General features: G+C 62.1%; 1 protein-coding gene across 1 annotated transcript; it reads right to left on the bottom strand.

Moving 5' to 3' along the window:
• Positions 1–355: 355 nt before the first annotated feature.
• LOC137457711 (hydrocephalus-inducing protein-like) lies at positions 356–18,633 on the bottom strand. The gene is made up of 15 exons (XM_068169555.1): positions 18,556–18,633; positions 15,430–15,546; positions 13,850–13,984; positions 12,590–12,789; positions 11,105–11,229; positions 10,219–10,420; positions 8,726–8,885; positions 7,187–7,286; positions 5,327–5,445; positions 4,451–4,674; positions 4,257–4,324; positions 2,891–3,126; positions 2,178–2,278; positions 1,300–1,435; positions 356–559 (listed from the first exon to the last, which is right to left on the bottom strand). The coding sequence occupies exons 1-15, from the start codon at positions 18,631–18,633 to the stop codon at positions 356–358; spliced, it is 2,205 nt and encodes a 734-aa protein (XP_068025656.1).
• Between the last annotated feature and the right edge of the window lie 1,318 nt (positions 18,634–19,951).

The following is a 19,951-nucleotide window of genomic DNA, read 5'->3' as shown; positions in this document are numbered from 1 at the left end:
TGCTTCCAGCCCTGCTGCTGCTCAGGCTTGCCCCAAGCCATCCCTTTGCTGCAGAGCCTTCTCAGCTCATTCCCAAGGCAGCCTTTGCCTCAGCAGCACTCTGGGCTGTCCCTGGGTGCTCCTCCCCAGGAGCCCCACGGGAGCAGCAGCTGCTGCTGCTCTCCTCACAGCAGAGGAGGAGAGCCAGGGAGGCTGCTGGCTCATGAGCCCATCTGCCCTGTCCCCAGTGCCCTGCTGTGGCACACGCTGCTCACCAGCCCAGAGGGCACCACCCTGCCTCTCCTCTCGCCGCCACCCGCTGCCAGGGATCCCTCTGGCACAAGTTCCCTCGGCCCTGCCAGCAGCCCTCTACCCTTCAGGCCCCAGCAAGCCCTGGGGCACAGAGCAGACTCACCAGGGGGTGTCCTGCACAGCCAAAGACAGCCACAGAGGCAGGAGTGTCCTGGCTCCCTAGCGCCTGGGCCACCAGGGTCAGGGGCATCTCCACGGAGCTGTGAGGCTGAATGATGCCACAGGGCACAGGGCTGGAGTACAGCACAGCAGCCTCCTCCTGCTGCTCCTGGAAGGGGGAGGAGCACAGCATGGCATGGCCTGCAAGGGACCTTTCAAGCTCCTCCACCCCAAGCCCCTGCACTGAGCAGGGACATCTGCACCTAGAGCAGGCAGCTCAGAGCCCCCCACAGCCCGGCCTGGCAGGGCCCCAGGCAGCTCAGAGCCCCCCACAGCCCGGCCTGGCAGGGCCCCAGGCAGCTCAGAGCCCCCCACAGCCCGGCCTGGCAGGGCCCCAGGCAGCTCAGAGCCCCCCACAGCCCGGCCTGGCAGGGCCCCAGGCAGCTCAGAGCCCCCCACAGCCCGGCCTGGCAGGGCCCCAGGCAGCTCAGAGCCCCCCACAGCCCGGCCTGGCAGGGCCCCAGGCAGCTCAGAGCCCCCCACAGCCCGGCCTGGCAGGAAGGCACAAAACAAGCAGGGAGCCTTGGACAGTCTCAGCATCCTCAGGGGCTCCCAAAGCTGCTGTACTCCCCAGCAGCCACGTTTGGGCTGGCAGAGCAGCTTTTTCCCACCCTCTGAGCTCTCCTGCATGACAGCAGCCCAGAGCCCAGAGCACAAAGTGCTTCCCAAAGGGCTGCCCAAGGTTGCTCTGCAGGAGGGTTCCCATTGCCCTGCTCCCTAAGGTCCCATTCGGGTTGGGTCCTGTTCTCAGCGCACTGGAAAGCATCAAGGTCTCTCTCTCCCAAAGGCCTTTTCTCCCCAGCACAGCCTGGCTGAGCCCTGGGGGCAGGAGGTGGGGGTGATGCCAACCTGAGGCAGCAGTGCATAGCAGCCTGGCAGGTCGCTGTCGTTCACCAGGGTCAGCAGCTGCTGGGCAGGGAGCTGCAGGTAGCAGCGGCCGAAGGTCACCACGGGCTTGGGCACTCGCAGAGCAGGAGCCACACACCTGGGCAGAGAGAGGGCCAGAGGCAATGGAGACACTGGCAGAGGAGAGGCTTCCTGACTCCTGAGACGGCCTGGCAGGGAGCAGAACACAGCTGCCTGGGGCAGAGAGGCTGCAAAGTGCCCCCAGCAGCCTGGCCTGGACCTGCGGTGCTGTGGCCAGCAGGAGCGGGGCAGGGATTGGCCCCCTGGGCTCAGCACTGCTGAGGCCACACCTCACATCCTGGCAGCAGCTCTGGGCTCCTCACTCCAAGAAGGGCACTGAGGGGCTGCAGTGGGGCCAGAGAAGGGCAACAGAGCTGGGGAAGGGGCTGGAGGACAGGGCTGGGGAGGAGCAGCTGAGGGAGCTGGCGGGGTTTGGCCTAGAGAGGAGGAGGCAGAGCAGAGCCCTCCTGGCTCTCCACAAGTCCCTGAAAGGAGGCTGGAGCCAGCTGGGGCTTGGGCTCTGCTCCCAAGGAAGAAGGGAGAGGACAAGAGAAATGGCTCCAGGCTGTGCCAGGGGAGGGGCAGTGCCAATCATTCACAGGATTGCTGTGCCCTTTAGGCAAGGGCTCAGGGCCAGGCCTGTCCATTCTGGGCAGATGCTCCTCAAGGTGGCTGCTGTCAAAGCCTGCTCTTCCCATCTCTGGCTGGCCAGAAGCAGCTCCTGCAGCCAGCCTTCTCCTGTGCAGCTGGAGCCAGCAGACCCCATGGCAGGGGCTGGGTGCACCAGGAGAGCCAAAGGGCTGCAAGGAAAGTGCTGGTACCTGGCTGTGAGGGGCAGTGAGAGCAGCTCCTGGCCCACACCATCCACATCCACCACCAGTGCCAGCTTGTAGGTGCCCAGGGTGTTGGAGCACAGGGTGACCTGGGGGGAGAGCAAAGCACCAAACACTTCCCACAGCTGCTCTCCTGCCATTGCCATGCCCTGGGAAGCAAAGGGAGGGCTTTGCCCTAGGTCTGCTGCTCCATGTGCAGAGCACAGGCTCTGGCAGCACCACAAGGCTGCTGGCAAGAGCTGCTTGGAGAGATGTCCTTGGCAGCTGCCAGGCCCTGTGTGAGAGGAATGCAGGCACCAGCAGAGCCATCTTGTGCTCAGCACTGCCTGGCAGCTAAGGGCCCAGGCTCTGCTCTTCACTGAGCAGCAGAAGTGCAGGGCAGAGCTGCTGGCTCCAGCAGAAGCACTCCAGCTGTGCAGTGGGAAGCTGCTGCAGAAGCTTGGCCCAGCAGAAGCTGCTCAGCTGCCAGAGCTTTTGCAGTGCCACTGAGATGACTGCAGGGAATCCAAGTGTGGGGCAGGAGCTGCAGCTTCTGCCTGCAGAATCCAAAGGCTGCTCCTTCAGGAAGGTCCCAGAGGCCAGCCCTGCTGCAGGGCTCTGCCTGGCCTCACCCTCCCAGCCAGCAGCACTGAAGCCCTCTCCCAGAGCAGGGAAGCCTCAGCCCCAGCTGCCGAAGCCCCTCTGGCCCCACCGCTCCCTACCTGGATGTCCACGAAGCTCTTGGCACAGATGGTGCCTCTGCAAGGGCTGATGGTGAACTCACAGGGCCTGAGGAGCCCCGTGGCTGCCCTCCTCCAGGAGGGGAGAGAGTTGTCCAGCAGCTGGGCAGCGCTGGGCACGCTGGGCTCTGCTGTGCCATCCCCGGGCAGGCGGAGGGCGAAGGCCAGGGGCAGCGGGGAGGCGTTGGTGAGGCGACAGGACAGGCTGTGAGGGAAGCCTAGGGGAGAGGACACAGCTCTGCACCTCTGCACACAGCTCCTCTGCCTCCTGCTGCCCAGAGCCTGGCATGCTCAGACTGCACTGGGGCTTGGGCTCTCCTCACTCTGAGCTACAGCTGCTGGGGAAGCCAAGCAGCTCTGTGCTGGCACTGCTGGGGGACAACTCATTCCCCATCAGGCAGCCAGCTGCCCTCCTGGCCAGGAAGGCCAAGGCTCTCCTGGGCTGCAGGGCATGTGTGGCCAGGAGAGTGTGGCCAGCAGGGCATGGGGGAAGCCTTCAGCTGCCAAGGCCTCAGCCATGCCAGCAGCTAATGAGGACACTTCTCCTCTTGGATCCCCTGGTTCTGCCTGCTGGCATTCCTCTTGCTTTGGCTCTTCACAAGGAAACCAAGAGGCAGAGCAGGGATGGAGGGAGGGGAGGATGCAGCTCAGCAAAGGCCAGCAGTTCTCTCACAAGTCCAGCAGCAGGAGGAAAACAGAGAGGGATCCTGGCCAGGCTGCTCCTGGCTCTTCAAGCAGCCCAGAACTGGCTTCCCATGCACACCTGAGACCCCCTCAGGACAAAGCCTTCTGTCAGACTCATCTGCAGCACCAGAATCTGCATCTCAGGCAGCAGAGCTGGGCTTCTGCTGGGCAAGGAGAAGGAGCCCAGGGCTCTGAGCACACCAGGGCCTGAGGCAGAGCTATTCCTTGGCCACATTGCCTGGCAGGGGAAACCCAGTGGCCCTCCCAGCCCCAATGAACATCTGACACTACAGCTCGGGGGGGTGGGGGTGGAAATGGTGTCCAGGCCTGACAACAACATTGAGCCACAGCAGGCACAGGCTAGTCCACAGCTTCAACTCCCTTCTCCTGCAATCCCAGCCCCTGGGCCCTCCTGGGACTGTCACAGCCATCCTGCTGCCAAGGACTGGCAGCCTGGGGCTGATGAGGGACACCACAAGACACCGGCTGCTAGTCCCTGGGGCCTCTTGGATCTCATGATGGCAAAACACTGCCTGAGCAACCTGCAGCCCTGCTTCAACATCCTGAAGGCTGCTCTGGAGGGCCGCAGGTGCTGGAGGCTCTGAGGCTGCACTCTGGGGCTGCAGAGCCCTCAGGCTGTGCTCCAAGGCCAGGCCACACTCACCATAGGAGACGTCCCCGAAGCGCAGGCAAGGGACATCGAAGTGCAGAGAAGGTGCAGAGACACAGCCCCTGTGGGGACACAGCAGAGGAGGCCTTGGCTTGGCTGCAGAGCACTGCAGAGCCTGCAGCTTGCACTGCTGCTGGCATGCAGCAAAGCTGCTCTCACAGCACAAGGGGCTTCAAGCAGCCTCTCACCTGACAGTCAGGGTCACAGGCTCAGGGGATCCTTCCACACGGAAGCTGAACTCTTCTCTGAAGTGCCCCAGGCTGCTGGGACAGAAGCAGACCTGGACACCCTGGGACCCACCTGGCAAAACCAGGCCCTGACAGGGGGAGAAGCTGAAGCAGGAGCCCAGAGCTGTACTTGGAGGGACCAAGCTGAAGGAGGCATCGATGGCTCCTTTGTTGTGCAGAGTCACCTGCAAGACATCCAATGGGAACACCTGAGGAGCCTTCCTCCCTCCCTCCCTCCCTCCCTTCCCTCTCTCCCTCCTTCCCTCTCTCCCTCCCAGCAGGCTGATGTGTGTCCTGGTCAAACACCTCACAGCTGGAAGAGGCAGAAGCTGCTGCCTGCTGCTGCTTGGCAGAAACCAAAGGACAGTTCTGCCTGTGGGGGGTTCATGCAAAGCAGCCAGAACTGGAGAGAATGAATCCTAGAAGGGGTTGGGCTGGAAGGAACCTTCAAGCTCATCCAGTTCCAGCCCCCTGCCATGGGCAGGGACCCCTCCCACCAGCCCAGGCTGCTCAAGGCCTCATCCAGCCTGGCCTTGAACACCTCCAGGGAGGGGGCACCCATGACCTCCCTGGGCAACCTGTGCCAGTGCCTCCCCCCCAACACACTGCAAAGAATTTCTTCCTTCTCTCCAGGGCCAGGCTGCCCTCCTCCAGCTTCACCCCATTCCCTCTCACCCTGGCACTCCCAGCCCTTCTCCAAAGTCCCTCCCCAGCTACTGGCAGCTGCTCTAAGGTCTCCCTGGAGCCTTCTCTTCTCCAGGCTGAAGAGCCCCAACTCTCCCAGCCTGTGCCCACAGTGGGACTTCCCCCCAAGCCCTGCCAGCCCCTGCTGCTCACCACATAGCTGTTGGTGGAGCCAAGCAACACCTGCCCAAGGTCCAGCTGCTCCAGGCTGAAGCAGAGCCAGGGCCCTCGGCCTTCCCCTTGGATGTGCAGAGGCAGCCTGGCCTCCCGGCCTGGGGAGAGAGTTCCATTGGATGAGGCCTTGAGGGGGGCAGGGACCTTCCAAGGGCAGCCAGCCCAAGCCCCCTGCCCTCAGCAGGAGCAGCTGCAAGCAGAGCAGGTGGCTCTGAGCCCCAAACAACCTGAGCTGCAGTGGTTCCAGGCAGGGGAAACCTGCCCCCTCCCGGGGCACTTTGGGCCAGGCTCTCAGCACCCTCAGGGTCAAACATTCTAGGGGGATGAGGAGGGCAGCCAAGGGGCTTGGAGGAATCAAGGAGCAACAGGAACTGACTCCCCACTGAAACCTCCTGGGGCTCCTCTTTCAGGGACCTTGCCTCTGGGACAGACTCCAGCCTGAGAGCACAGGGGAGCAGCTGCTTTGCAATGCTCCTCTTGCACAGCCCCAGGAGAGGAAGGGCCAGCAGGGCCTGGCAGGAGCAGGCTCCTCTCTGCCAACACAGAGCATTTGCCCAGCTCTGCCTCCCAGAGCCCCAGAGCAGCTCAAGGGCTGTGTGCAAGCAGCTCTCCTACTGCTCTGCAATGCCAAACCTCTCCTGGAGATCCAGCCCTGCTGCCAGGGATGGACATCTCCCTCAGCAGAGCAGAAGGCCCAGAGGTAGCAGCTCAGCCCTGGCAAGGTTTGCAAGCAAGCCTTCCCTTGCCCAGCTCTGACAAGTGCAGCTGGGGCAGGAAGCCATTTGGGGAACACAAGCCCTGGGCTGGCACTGGAGGTGGCACTGGCCAAGGGAAGCAGGCCCAAGTGCTGGGCAAGTCAAAAGCTGATCCCTGGCATGGGTGTCTGTTGGCTTGGGGCAGGAAGGAGAGCAACAAAGCAGCAGAGCAGGGTTGGTGCTTTCAGCACCCTCCAGGAATGGGAGCTGGGCTGCTGGACCTCCACGGGCTCTGGAGCTGAGGCAAAGCATCAGGCTCCCTGGAGGAAGCCTGCAGCAAGCTCCCACCCTTGAGACACAGCCTGAGCAGCACCCTGCAGAGGTGGAGAGGAAGGACAAGGAAGCCTGAACCTGGCTGCAAGCACTCCCTGCCCTGGGCCAGCACAGCAAAGCCACCACCTCTGGAAGGGCAGAGCTGGGGGCAGGGATGGCTGCTGCCACCCACAGCCTGAGCACACTGCAGGGAGACAGCAGCAGCACAGAGCTCAGCCAGCAGGCTGCTGGGGCTCAGCTTGCCAGGGAGAGCCTTCTCCTGCTGAGCAGAGCCAGCCCTGAGCAATGCCACCCAGGGGAAGCACAGCCTCAGAGCTGCCAGGGGACAATGCCCAGGCAGGGAGAAGCAGCTGCTGGCCAGAGATGCTCCTGGGGAGGGCACCCCGCACTCAGGGGGAGGAGATCCAGGGGCTGGGAGCACTCTGGAACTCAGCTCCTACCACCTCAGGAGCCCCAGGATGCCTGCAGGCAAGGAGGACTCCTCTGGGAGGGAAAGGGGCTGGAGGGGCTTAGGGGCCACTGAAGCTGCTGAGGTCTGTAGCTCCTCAGCCTTCACAGCCTCCTCCCAGCAGGGCAAAGCCAGGGCAGGAACCCTGAGCCCTTCCCTGCCTCCCGTGGGATCTGGGATCCAGAGGCAGTGTCCTGAGCCCTGGCCTTGGCCAGGAGAGCAGCTGGGAGCCACAGGGACAGCAGGCACGGGTCCTGTTGGCCACTGACCCTTCCTAGCAGCTAGAGCAGGAGCCAGGGGGCTGGAAGGTTGCTGGGGCCTGGCCTGCAGCCTGGGGCAGAGAGCAGCAGGAAGAAGCTGTACCTGAGATGGCACAGTAGAGCCTTGCTTCATAGACTCTGGCTGCCCGGGGCCTGAAGGTCACCTGGATCTCAGCTGAGGAGTTTGGCCACACCTCTCCCTCCTGGAAGAGAAGATGGCAGCAAACCATTGATCTCCAAAGCTTCCAGCTCAGCTTTGCAGCCACAGCCCTGCAGCCTCCCTTCAGAGCAGCAAGGCAGAGCGAGGAGCAAACACCACATGTGCTGGGCTGGGGGAGGAGAGGCAGACACAGGCACAGCTCTGCATGGGAACCTGCTCCAGAAGGGAGGGAAGCCTGGGAAAGCAGGAGCCTGAGAAGGCTGGGCAAGGCAGAAGGGCAGAGAGCCATGGAGCAGCCCACTTCTAGCCAGCCCCAGAGCCCAGTGTGGAACATCCCCAGAGCCAGTGAGGAAAGATTTCCACTCCCAGGGCTTGAGGCCAGGCTACACTTGGTGTCCCTCCATTCTTACCTGGAGCCCCAGGAGCCTGCACTGGGGGCAGCCAGACTCCTGCCCCTCACCTGCCTGCCCCTCACCAGCTCAAGAGCAGGTTCAGCTGGTTGTGGAGAGGCAGTGCAGCTGCCACCAAGCAGGAGCCCTGGCACACACTCCCAAAGCAGCTCTGACACACCACAGGATGCTCCCAGTGCTGCTCACCTCCCACTGCCTCCAACATCCCTACTGCTCTGCCACAACCTCCTGCTCCCATCCTGCTGCTGCCAGCTGCTGTGCTGGGACAGTGCAGTGGTGCTGCTGCTGCTGGCTCTCAGCCTTCCCTGGGCTCCAGGAGGAACCAGCAAGAGCAGCTGAGCCCTTCCTTCCCAGCAAACTCATTTCAGCTCTTTGGGAAGAAAGAAAGGAAGGAAGAGGTTGGGATGGCTGCAGGGTTTCCTGCCAGAGGAGAAGGGATCTTGCCCTGCTCAGGCAGCAGCATTCTCCACCTCAGAGCACACAAAGGCTGCCAGCAGGGCTGGGCTTGGGGCAAGGATCTTGGGCTTTGGCTGCCAGAGACAGAGCAGCAAACTGCTCTCTGGCCCCAGGGGCACCTCAGCTCCCAAAGCCCCTTGCAAGCTGCCAGCCTTGGGCCCAGGCTCAGAGGTGACCCTGGGAGGGAGGTTCCCAGCCGGTGCCATCCCAGGTTCCAGGAGGGGATTGCTCCTGCCACGACTCAGCTGAACTTTGCCTCCTCTCCTTCCCTTCTTCAGCTGGGTTGGGACCTGGCAGTGCTGTGACAGCCTCTGGGAAGCCCCAGAGCCCACAGGGAGGGGATGGCCTTGCAGCTGAGCCTGCAGAGCCCTCTGAAGGCTGGCAGGACGCTGAGGCAGTGCCCTTCTGTTGGAGCCCTGGCAGCAGAGCTCAGCTGCCAGCAGGCTCTCGCCCTCTGCCGGGAGCCTGCAGCTCCCCAAGGCTTTGGGCACCGCGCTGCGCCCCCGGGGCTCCAGCCCTGAGCTCTTCTCTCTGGGCACAGCGAGCCGGGGGCAGGCTCTGCCAAGGGACCTCCCCCAGGCAGGAGGAGGAATGGGGGCTCTGGGCTGGGGCTTACCAGCGGCTCGATGGTGAAGATCTGGGAGCGCAGCAGGGCCTCTGCTTGCGCCTTCGCCCTCTGCTGCTGGCAGATGTGGGAGAGCCGGGAACGGCGTCCTTGGAGAGCAGGCTGCTTCCTGGGCTCCTCGGGGGGATGTGGCTTGAACTGCCCCTGCAGCCTGCAGCCCAGAGCCAAAGCCCAGCAGCCCATCAGGCAAGGGCAGCGGCAGCAGCCCTGCAGAGGCTCTGCCAGAAGGCCTCGGGGAGGCACAGCAGCGGCACAGCAAGGGGCTGCCCCCGAGCCCCCGGCTCCCAGCCCCAGCCCAGCACCCCTGCCTCTTCCCTGCCCACTTGCACTCCATGCTTGCAAGCTCTGAAGAGCTCTGTGCAAGCCAGCAGCCCCCCCAGAGCCTTCCTGCCTCACAGCCACTGCCACAGCTGATGGAGGCTCCAGCAGCAGCAGCCTCCAGTGGCTTTTCCTCCCCTAGAGCTGCCCAGGGCTGCTCTTGGCACAGCCTGAGCTTGCACAGCAGCCACACACTGGGCAAGGCAAACCAGAGAGCAGGGGGAACCCGGGGCTGGCCCAGCCCCACTGAACCTGCCTTGCTCAGAAGCCCCTGAAGAGCCCTCCAGCTGAAGGCACTTTCCTCCCCAGCTGTGGCTTCAGACTAACTGCAGCTCCCTCCATGCCCCCGGGGCTGGAAGGACACCCAAGGCTTCCCCAGCTCCCCCAGGCTTTGCAGTGTGCTTCCCAGCTCAGCCCCTGGGCTCCAGGGGTTCCTCTGCTGCCTGATGTGGCAATTTCCCAGCTTCCCCACAGCCAGCCTTTGGAGAGCCTGCCCCATCTCCCACCACCACAAAGACACAGGTGCTGGAAGCCAAGGGGGCTTCCAAGGGCTGCCTTGCTCCACCCTCCCTGCAGAGCCCTCCACCTCCCAACTCTGCTCAGCCTCTAAGGAAGGCTGGAAATAGCTCCTGGTGCTGGAAACTGGGACAGCAGGAGGCAGTTAACAGCCTGCAGCAGGATGGCCTCAACCTTCCGGGCCCCTGAAGGACTCTGCCCTGCACAGGGCTGGGAAAGGAGCCTGCCAGCTTGTGCCAGCTGCAGCAGGAGAAGCTGCAGTGAGTAGCAGCAGAGTTGTGCTGCCTGCAGCTGTGCTCAGTGCTGCTACTCAGTGCAGCCCAGCACTGAGCCTTGCCTCAGCCTCGTGGACCCTCTGGAGCCCAGAGATCTCTGCACCTCAGTGCTTTGTGCCCCCACAAAGGCAATTTGCTCTCTGGGGAAATCCAGGCCCTGCAGTTCCTCCCCAAGACACCATCCTCAGCTGGAGTGTGGATGCAGCTGGGAAGGGAAGTGCTGAGCTCCAGTACCCCAAAGCCCAGGGGTCCAGGCCTTGGTGCTGTGGGGGCTTTCCTGGCCTCCACCACTGCAAAGCACCCAGAGCCCTGGAGGCCAGCCTTGAGTGTCACCCTTGGAGAGGGATCTGCCTGCAGTGCAGCTTTCCAATCCACCTCTGCTGCTGCTGCTCCTCCTCCTCCTGACTAGCAGCAGCCTTCCACTGGAAGTGAGCTCTCACATCACTGCCATTGTGGATGAGCAGGGTGCTGCGGGTGCTCAGCGACAGGTAGGTCTTCTGCATGGCCAAGGAGCTCCTGTCCAGCCTGATGTTCACATCCACAGCTGTGCCACTGAGGCTGCTGTGAATGTCTTCTCCTGGAAGAAAGCAGAGGGGAGTCTCTGCTCGTCTCACTTGCAAGCTACAGGAGCATTTGGATCCTTCCTACCAGCCCCAGACAGCTCCAGTGCTCGCTGCAGGGCTGCAGCACCACAGCAGCACCCAGGGAGCACAGCAGGCTGCCCAGGAGCCAAGGGCAGCAACAGGCACAAAGCAAAGCTCTGCTGCAGGCAGAGGAAACACACCCCCAGGGCATCTGTGAGCAAGGCTCTGCTTCAGCATCAGCTCTGCTGAGCCAAGGCTGTGGGCAGCATTTGGAGGTCACACCTTGGCTCCCCACTTACTCCTCAAGGGCCTGGGGAGGCTGACACTTCTCCTGGGGCCTGAGCTGGGCTTCTCCTGCCCCAGGATAAATCTGACAGCTCTCCAAGGAGGCAGGGAGCACTTCCTGCCCAAGCCCAAGAGCCTTTTAGTCCTGAAGCTGTGAGGTGTGGGATGGAGATGGGGAGAGGAGAGTGCAGCAAAAGGGTCTGAGGCCAGCCCAGGGAGAAGCAGAGCAGGGGACAGAGGAGTGCCAGAGGCCCTGGGCACCACAGAGTCTGGCTGAGCCCTGCCCTCCTCCTGTCACCCCTCAGGCCCAGCACTGGCTGGGAACCAAAGCTGAGCCTCTGCAGGGGGCAGCCAAGGACACAGAGTGCAGGCAGGCAGTGCCCAGCACTGACCTGAGTCACAGTGCAGGCTCAGGACCCCGCGGTGCTCCCCGCTCCGCAGCGGCAGGAACTCCACAGCCACCTGCACGGCGTCCCCGACCCCCAGAGCTCCCACACAGGGCTCAGCAGAGAATGGGCTGCAAGAGAGAGACAGCAGGGCTGCTGCAGGGAGCCTGCAAGAGACCTTTCAGCTCCAGTCCAACCATGCTCCCATTGCTAGGTCACCACCAAACCCTGGCCCTCAGCACCGCACCAACCCCCCAGGGATGGGGACTCCACCACTGCCCTGGGCAGCCTGGGCCAGGCCTTGACAACCCCCAAGGGGCAGAAATGGTTCCTCATGGCCCAGCCCAAACCTGCCCTGGCACAACTGAGGTCATTTCCTCGTGGCCTATCACTTGTTCCTTGGGAGCAGAGCCCAAGGCCTGCCTGGCTCCAGCCTCCTGTCAGGGAGCTGAAGGATCCCAGAAGATCTGCCCTCAGCCTGCTCCAGGCTAAATCAACCCCAGATCCCTCAGCTGCTCCTCACAAGGCTTTTGCTCTAGAGCCTTCCCCAGCTCTGTTGTCCTTCCTGGAGCCAGCCCAGCACCTCAATGTCCTCCCTGTAGTGAGGGGGCCAAAAGTCCTTGCAGTACTCAGGCTGTGAATCCAGTACCCAGTGCAGGGGTACACTGCCCTGCTCCTGTTGGCCACACCACGGCTGACCCAGGCCAGGATGCTGTTGGCCTGCTCAGCCACCTGGGCACAGGCTGGCTCAGCTTCAGCCTCTGTTGAGCAGCACCCCAGGTCTTTGCTGGGCATCTTTCCAGCCACTCTTCCCCCAGACTGGAGTGTGGCAGGGGGTTGCTGTGAGCCAGCTACTGGACCTGCCACTTGGCCTTGATGAACCTCATGCCATTGGCTTGGCCTTTGACCCAGCCTGGCCAGGTGCCTCTGTAGGTTAACAAGCAGCTCAGCACTGCTGCCCAGCTTGGGCCTGTCTGCAAACTGACTGAGGCAGCCTCAATGTCCTCACCCAGGGCATTGAGAGAATGTCCAGGAGAACTGGCCCCAGCACTGAGCCTTGGGGAACCCCACTGGGGAGCAGACACCCAGTGGAGTTAGCTCCCTTCACTGCAGACAGCAGAAGGAAAAGCAACCCCCCGGGATCAGAAAGAGAGCTCCTGGCTCAGTGCTGAGGAGATTCAGCCCTCAGAAGGGCCTAGAGGAGAAAATGACATCAGGTCCCCCCCACACCACACTGCACCCAGCTCCCTGCAGTGAGGCTGCAGAGCCCAGCTGCTGGCAATGCCACCAGAGCAGGGCTGCTGGAGAGCACAGGGCTGGAAGAGCTGCTGGCACTCAGAGCTTCCCCCTGGCTTCCTGCCAGCCAGAAACCTGGCCTGCAGAGCTGCAAAGGGCAAGGCAGCTCCTGGCCCAGGAGATCCCAGCCTAGGAAGCAGCCAGGGCCGGGCCAAGCCTGGCCTGCAGAGCAGAGCAGGATGCTGAGCTCCTCACCTCTGAGTGCTGAGGCTGTAGTGAGCCTCCCGCTGGCCCAGGTTGCGCAGCAGCAGAGTCCTCTGGGTGCTGTGCCTGACCGGGCAGAGGGAGAAGTGCAGCTGCTGGGGGAAGTCCAGCACAGCCTGGGCACCTACAGCCCGGATGGGCACAGGGAACTCCTCCCTCTGGGTGACACACAGCAGCTGGTGGCAGTAGTCCTGCAGGGAAAGGAAGAGCCTCAGCAGGCTGCAGGCAGTGCCGGCCCCGGGGCAGAAGGGAAGCTGCTGGGCTCTGGCTGGCTGCCAGCTGTGGCATCTTCAAGAGCTCTGCCAACCAAACCAAAGCAATTCCATGCTTCTAGAAGCACCCCATGCTCTGTGCTGAGCCTTGTGGGAGCACCCCCTGCCCCCATTTTGCAGGGGAACACGGGCATGGCTTGGAGCAGCTACAGGAACAAGGAGCTCTGTGTGCCCAGCACCCACAGCATGGCTGGGAGGGTGCTGGAGCACTGGGCCAAGCTGCCCAGAGAGCTGCCCAGAGCCACAGACCAGTGGGGCTTGGGAGGCTCCTCTGGAGAGCATCCAGTCCACCCCCTCCTGCTAATGAGGCTGTGCCTCTGTTGTGGAGTCTCCTCCTCTGGAGAGCTTCCTAACCCTCCTGGACATTGCCATCCTGGGCAAGCTGCTGTGGGTGTCCCTGCTCCAGCAGGGGGGTTGGGCTGGGTGAGCTGCAGAGCTGCCTCCCAGCCCCCACCATTCCATGGCTCTGAGAAGCAGCAGGCACGAAAAATGCTGGCTCCAGAGCTCAGCTTCTGTTGTCTGCCTGCTGTGGCCAGCAGGACAGCCAGGAGGTGAAAGCAGTTTGCCAAGGTGCTGCTCCACACTCTGCTCAGGCCCACTTTGCTTCCTCCAAGCCACAGGTCACTCTTGAACAGACTTTTGGATTCAGCCAGGCAGTAAAGCCATGAGGAGGCAACAGTGGACACAGCCTAGAAAGCAGCACCTTGAGAGGCTGCCCCCAAGCCTCACCCTGAAGCCAAGGAAGGTCACCCGAGGAGCCCCAGCAAGGAGAAAGAGCCCTGCAGCACCCAAGTGCCTCCTGCCCGGGAGAGCAGCATCTCCAGCATGGGAAAGGCTTTCTCCCGGTCTGAGAGCCAGTGCAAGCCTCCTGAAAGCAGGAGAGCTCCTCAAAGGCCAGCCCAGCTGCCCTGCTCTGCAGCCAGCCCTGCAGCTGCACCTTCCACTGCAGGCAGCAACCTCTTGAGACCTGCAGCCTCACCTTGTGCTCCTCGGGGGTGAAAAGGATGCGGTAAGTAGAGGCCATGCCAGGTGCTACCTTCTGCCTCACACCCATGGGGCCAAGCAACTTGAAGTAAGGAGAGGTCTCCATGATGACCTTCACCCACTGAGGAACCTGCAGGGAAGACACAACTGGGATTTTGCCACCTGTGGCACTGTGAGGAGAAACCTGGCCATGGCCAGCTGCATCCTTCCTTCCCAAGGCACTTCCAGCACAGAGCACCAGGCTGGAGCCAAGTGCCTGCTGCCTGGGCAAAGGAGCTCTGGGACATGGGCTGCAGGCCCAAGCCCTGCTGTGAAGCAGAGCCAGAGGAAAGGAGAAACTGAGGCCCATTTTAATGAGGAAAGGGGAAAGAGCAACACAGTGTCTGGGGTCAGTGTGGAGCACACCAATGTCCCAGGGGCCTCTTGCCAACACTCCCAAGCTGGGCACCAGAGCAGGAATGGCTCTGTTCTCCCCAGCAGTAACTGAGAGGGACCACACTTTGCAGCCTTCCTTGCCAAAGGGCCTTCTCTTTCCAGCCACAGCCCTGGCAAAGCCTCTTCTCTCAGGACACACTTGGCCTGCTCTTGCTCTTCCCCCACAGCTTTTGTTCTCCCTTTGTTTCCCCCAAGAGGCAGGTGTGGGGAGGAGCTCCTTCCCCTGCTCTCATGCAGGCTGCTTCTGCCTTCCCAGCTGCCCTCCTCTCCTCTTCCCATCTTGCTCTCCATTGCAGAGCAGCAGCTTCCAGGAGGCTTTGCTGTTGCTGAGCCCTCTCTGCCTCCAGCACCCTGCCTGCTGCCTGGCAAGAGAACCCCCTGTGTGCACAGGCTTCTCTCCTGGAGCCCTTTTGCACCCAGCTCCTCTCCTCCCTCCTGCCTCTTCCCACCAGCTTGCCCTGGGCACCTGCCCCACTCCAGCAAATGTTTCCCCAGCTGAAATCCAGAGGGTCTCAAACGTTCCCCTTGCCACAGGAACAAAACTGCTGGCATCTGGCAGCATTTCCCTGCTCCACTTCTTTGGGGAATCTCCTCAGCACCACCAATTCTTTCCAAGCACAGGTGGAGACCTTCAGGAGATGGCTCTGGATGTGCTGTGGTGTTCCAAAGGGAAAGCAGAGCTCCAGAAAAGCCCCAGCAGGGCTGAATGAAGCTCAGCAGGACCCCAAGTGGCAGCTCAAGGCCTCCCCTTGCTGCTGCTCCAGCAGCCTGTTCCACTGCTCTTTCCAAACACCTCTCCTGGAGCCCCTCCCTAGGCCTTGTCCCAGCATCAAGTGGAGAAGACAGCCCCTGAGCTCTGCCAGTGAATTGCAGAAGCAGCTAAGCAGGCTGTGAGAGGTGGAGATGCCCTCCCCAAAGCCAAGACTAACCAAGGAGCCCTCAGGCTGTGGTGCACACTTGAGCTCCAGCACGAGAAGAGAGAACAACTGGAGAGCCCCCCACATTCTCAGCGAGCCAGGGCTTTCAGAGGCAAGGCTGCTCTCTAGGCAAGCTCCTCTGGGCTAGATCCCAGCAGCACATGGCAGTGTCAGAGACAGCATGCCCAGAGAGGGCAGGTTCCTCCCACCCCCCAGCACTTACCCTGCCCTTGTTGCGCAGCACCAGCGTCTCTTCGTAGACCTGGTGGGGGAGGTAGTTCTGGAAGAGCACCTCTGCTGGGAGAGGCTCAAAGCAGCTCTGCTGCAGGGCAGCTGGCAGCTGGGGGTGCACAGAGAGCAGGCAGAGGTTCAGCTGCTGGCAGCAGGACTCATGAGTGACAACCCTACACTGCTCTCCAGCCCAGCCCAGTCTCCTGGCGAGTCCCTCTGCCCAGCTCAGCCTGGGCAAGCAGAAGCTCTCCCACCTGGCTCCTGGGTGGCTCAAGAGGAGCTGGGCTGTGCTGAGCAGGCTCAGGCTAAGCAGCTCCTGGGCTGTCTCTCCAGGTTCCCTCTCCCAAACACGGGGCACAGCCCTGTGCTGCTGTGGTCACACAGCACCAGAGCACTCCCTGACAGTGCTGGCAGCACTCATGGAGCAGCTGAGGGCCAGCAATGGACAGGAGGCTCCAGGGGAAACACTCTGGGGATGATCTTTGCTCTGAGGCAGGGAGGCCAAGGCCCACACAGCCCCAAAGAGCTTTGCCAATCTAAACCTGGGAGCTGCTAAGGAGAGGACAGCAGCAGAGGAGGGAAGGCAGGACAAGGAGAGCTGAGTGCTGGCGAGGTTCAGCTCCCTTCTCTGCAGCACTGGGCAGCTGGAGGAGGACTGGACTTGGCAGCTCCTTCTGCCAGGAGCTTTCAGTGGCTCTTTGGTCCTGCTCTGCTGCTGCTGCTTTTGTTCCACTCCACTGCAGCAGCAGCCTGGCAATGCACACAAGCAGCAAATGCTGGCAGAGCAGAGGCACTGCTAGGAGAAAGTTCCTCCCTGCTTTGCCTCCCCTCTCCCAGCTGTGCTGCTGCCACTCCACAGCCCCAGGCAGCTCTCCTGCTGCTCCACACAAGCCATGGCCAGGCTGAAGCCAGCAGCTGCAGCATGCTGCCAGTTCTCTGGGTGCCCAGCTGAGGGCTTCCCAACCTCCTGGGCTGGCCAGGGCAACCCTCAAGCAGTATGTCACAGGTGTGCTGCTGGCCATTGCTGCTCAGCAGCCTCCCTCCCTGCTCTGCCCTCGGGGCTGTGTGCTCTGGCCAGCAGCTCTGCAGCAAAGCAGCTTGAGGCACAGCTGCAGCAAACACTGAGCCAGACAAGGCACAGCCAGGGGCTGAGGCCCCTCTGCAGCTGGCAGGAGCCTGCAGCCTGCAAACCCAGCCCCCTGGGAGGGCCCCATCCTGCTGCTCCACCCCAAAGCACCACTGCAGCTGAGTGTGCTCAGTCCTGAGCAGCTCCTGCAGGCCTTCAGCCCCCCAAGGCCAAGGCTGCCAGCAGCAAAGGAGTCCCAGCCCCAGGCCCTTGGCAGCGACCACCCCAAGCAGCAGCTGCCTGTGGCAGCAGGAGGATGGCAAATGGCAAGCTCCTGCCCTTGTGTCCTGCCCCAGCCTGCCCCCTGCATGGGGCTTGAGTGCCAGGGGCTCAGCTCCAGGAACCCCCCCCAGCTGCAGCAGAGCTTCTGCAGCACAGCTCAGGACTTGAACAGCTCAGCAGGGAGCAAGGTCTGAGCTTTCTCCTGGCAGGAGGAACTCAGCACTGCCAGCAGCTGCACAGCACAGCAGGCCCTGGCCAGCCAGCTCTAGAGAGAAGCTGGAGGCAGGCCTGCCACCAGCAGGCTCCTCTCCAAATGCCTCAGCCAACAGCAAGAGCAGGGCAGGAAAAGTTTACCTTTGGACAGGAGGCCTCACTGGAGTCTGCAGGCTGGGGAATCAGGGGCAGGGTCCTGGCCTCAGGCTTGCCCCTCCTGGGAACAGGGGGCAGCTTCCCCTCCAGGCTGCTGCCCCTCTGGGTGGAGATTGGGGGCAGCTTCCCCTCCAGGCTGCTGCCCCTCTGGGTGGAGACTGGGGGCAGCTTCCCCTCCTGGCTGCTGCCCCTCTGGGTGGAGATTGGGGGCAGCTTCCCCTCCAGGCTGCTGCCCCTCTGGGTGGAGACTGGGGGCAGCTTCCCCTCCAGGCTGCTGCCCCTCTGGGTGGGGATTGGGGGCAGCTTCCCCTCCAGGCTGCTGCCCCTCTGGGTGCAGATTGGGGGCAGCTTCCCCTCCAGGCTGCTGCCCCTCTGGGTGGAGACTGGGGGCAGCCACATCTCCTGAATGCTGCCCAGCCTCTGCTTGAGCCGGGGCATCCTCCTCTCCTCAGCCTTGCCACCCCTCTGGATGATCTGGGGCAGGCTCCTCTCCTGAGTGCCACCCAGGCTCTGCTCCATGAGCTCAGGCATCTCCTGCAGGAAGGAGGAGGGAGTCAGCTGAAACACACACCACCAGCACAAGCCACAGCAACCCCTCTGCTCCTCTTGTCCGAGTGCCACTGAGGAGTAATTTGTGGTCAGAGCTACCAGGCCAGTCCTGGGAGCCTCCTGAGGGACCTGCTGCAGTGTTTCAGATCAGAGCATTCCTGAGCCAGAGCAGAAGGGACAAGCTCTAACCAAGGGGCTCTGTCCCATGAGCTGCTGCCTGCTTTGCTGGGGCACTCCTGGGGATTGCTGCTCTCTGGGCATTTGTTCCCTCTGTAGTGCTGCTGGATAGAGCCAGGGAGCTCTGAAGAGAGCAGGGCAAGAGTGCTCAGAACTGCCCCAGCTCTGCCCTTGCCCCAGGCTCCCCAGCCTGCCCTGGGGAGATGGCACTGCTGGGGGAGGCAGAGGAGAGCAGAAAAGCAGCCCTGTGCCAGGACTGAGGTGCAGAGGAGTGTCTCCAAGTCTGAGTTCTCCTTCATTAGCACTTTTCTCTCTGTCCTGGCCTCACAGAGCCCTCCTCAGAAGCCTACAGAGACATCTCCTTGAGAGACCATCAGCACCAGGGCATCTCCAGTCAGGTGAGCTCCAGTCAGCAAAGGGGACAGTTATGGAGAGGAAGGAAGAATTGCCCTGGCTCCAGAGGGGTGGCTCTGTGCTCCATGTAGGCTATCCCAGCAGGGTGGGGGTTGGAAGGCACCTCTGGGGATCAGCCAGTCCAACCCTCTTGCAGAAACCCAGAGCAGCTTGCCCAGGATCACATCTAGGTGGGTTTGGAATCTCTCCAGAGAAGGAGACTCCACAACCTCTCTGGGCAGCCTGTTCCAAGGCTCCTTCTTGACCACAGCAGCTACTTACAGTTCCAGGCTGCTTTGCCTCTCTGGCTGGCTTCAGGTGACCAGGTGCTGCCACTGTGCCCTGGAGCCCCTCAGGCATTTTGGAGGGCCTCCTGGAGCGCTGGTTCTGCTCAGTGGCCGTGGCTCAGCTCACCTGCAAGGAGCAGCAGCAGACCTTTGAAAAGCCAGAAGCCCACTCCCAGCAAAGCCAAAGGCTCCACAGTGTCTCCAGGCTGGGGCATCCTTCCCCAGGGGAGAGCACCTGGGCTGCCCTGCTGCTGTTTCTGCCTCGGGGAGCACAGAGCTCCATTCCCTGGGCAAGAAGCAGAGCTGCTCAGCAGAGCTGCTCAGGGCTGCTCTGCTTGGCTTCAGGGACAGAAATGAGCCAGCAAAGATGACTCCTTCCAGACACACAACTACCACAGTGCCCAGGAGCATTTCTCCATGGAGAATGGGGGCCCTGCTCTTCACTCCCTGACACCCAAACTCCAGGCTCCCTACAGGCACCACAGAGGCTGCAACAGCAGAAAGAAAAGCAGGAAACCACTCAAGGAAGAAGCTCAGCAAGAAATGCTGCAGGGGTGAGAGCAGGGCCACTTAAGGCTTCATCCTAACAGCAGCAGAGGCTCTCCAGCCTCCTTAGCCTACAAGTAGCATGGCTTAACAGGTCCCCCTGAGTGAAGCAGGTCCAGGTGAACTTCTTCCACTCAGCAGCATGGCCACCACCTCTCTTCATCAACCAAAAGCTATCAACAGTGAGCTCCACTCTGCTGAGGGGCACCAGTGATCCACAGCCAAGCTGGCACAAGAGGCACTGCCAGCAGCCCTAAGCAACAGCCTCTCCCCCTTGCTGAGCCAGCTGCAGATTCTGCAGCAGCACTTCCCAGTGTCCAGCAGAGGCTGTTGATGGTCACATCCTGAGCAGCTGCCTTCCTGGAGCCTCCCTGAGAGATCTGAAACACTCAGGAAACCTCAGTCCCAACCAAGCTGCTTTCATCTCAATCCTCCAAACCTTCTTGGGCAAATAATTCTCAGTGTGCCTGCCCCACCCCCACACTGGGGCCCAGCCTCTGGAAGAACAGAAACACTCAGCTCAGAGGCATCCAGCTGCAGAAGGGGAAGTGACCAAAAGCAGCAGCAGGAATGCAGCCTCCAGCCTGACCTTGGCAGGCTCAGCCTGGTGCCGGCTCCCCAGCACACACACACACTGCTGGCTGCCAGGACAGGGAACATTACCAGCGGCTGCCCTGCTGCAGCACTGCCTGGGACCCCGTGCTGGTGAAGCTTGGACTTCACTGAGTTGTTTCCCATCCCTCAGTTCAGAGGCAAGGCTGGACAACCTGTCCTGAGTTACCTGCAGCCTCCTGAAGCCGTCCAGCCTCTGGATTTTCAAGAGAGAGATGCAGGAATTGCTGCTT

This window comes from Melanerpes formicivorus, unplaced genomic scaffold (genome assembly GCF_026170545.1).
Source record: "Melanerpes formicivorus ecotype bairdi unplaced genomic scaffold, bMelFor1.0.p_v2 SCAF_193, whole genome shotgun sequence".
NCBI classification, from domain to species: domain Eukaryota; kingdom Metazoa; phylum Chordata; class Aves; order Piciformes; family Picidae; genus Melanerpes; species Melanerpes formicivorus.
The sequence above is the reverse complement of the archived record's forward strand: the minus strand, read 5'-3'. Positions and strand labels throughout refer to the sequence as shown.

Excerpts from the sequence above, each read along its gene's own strand:
- LOC137457711 (XM_068169555.1), bottom strand. The coding sequence starts at position 18,633 with ATGCCTGAGGGGCTCCAGGGCACAGTGGCAGCACCTGGTCACCTGAAG. Across the intron at positions 7,287-8,725 it reads TCTTCACCATCGAGCCGCTG|GAGGGAGAGGTGTGGCCAAA; the intron begins GTAAGCCCCAGC and ends CTTCTCTTCCAG. Across the intron at positions 4,325-4,450 it reads CCTGTGACCCTGACTGTCAG|GGGCTGTGTCTCTGCACCTT; the intron begins GTGAGAGGCTGC and ends GTGTCCCCACAG.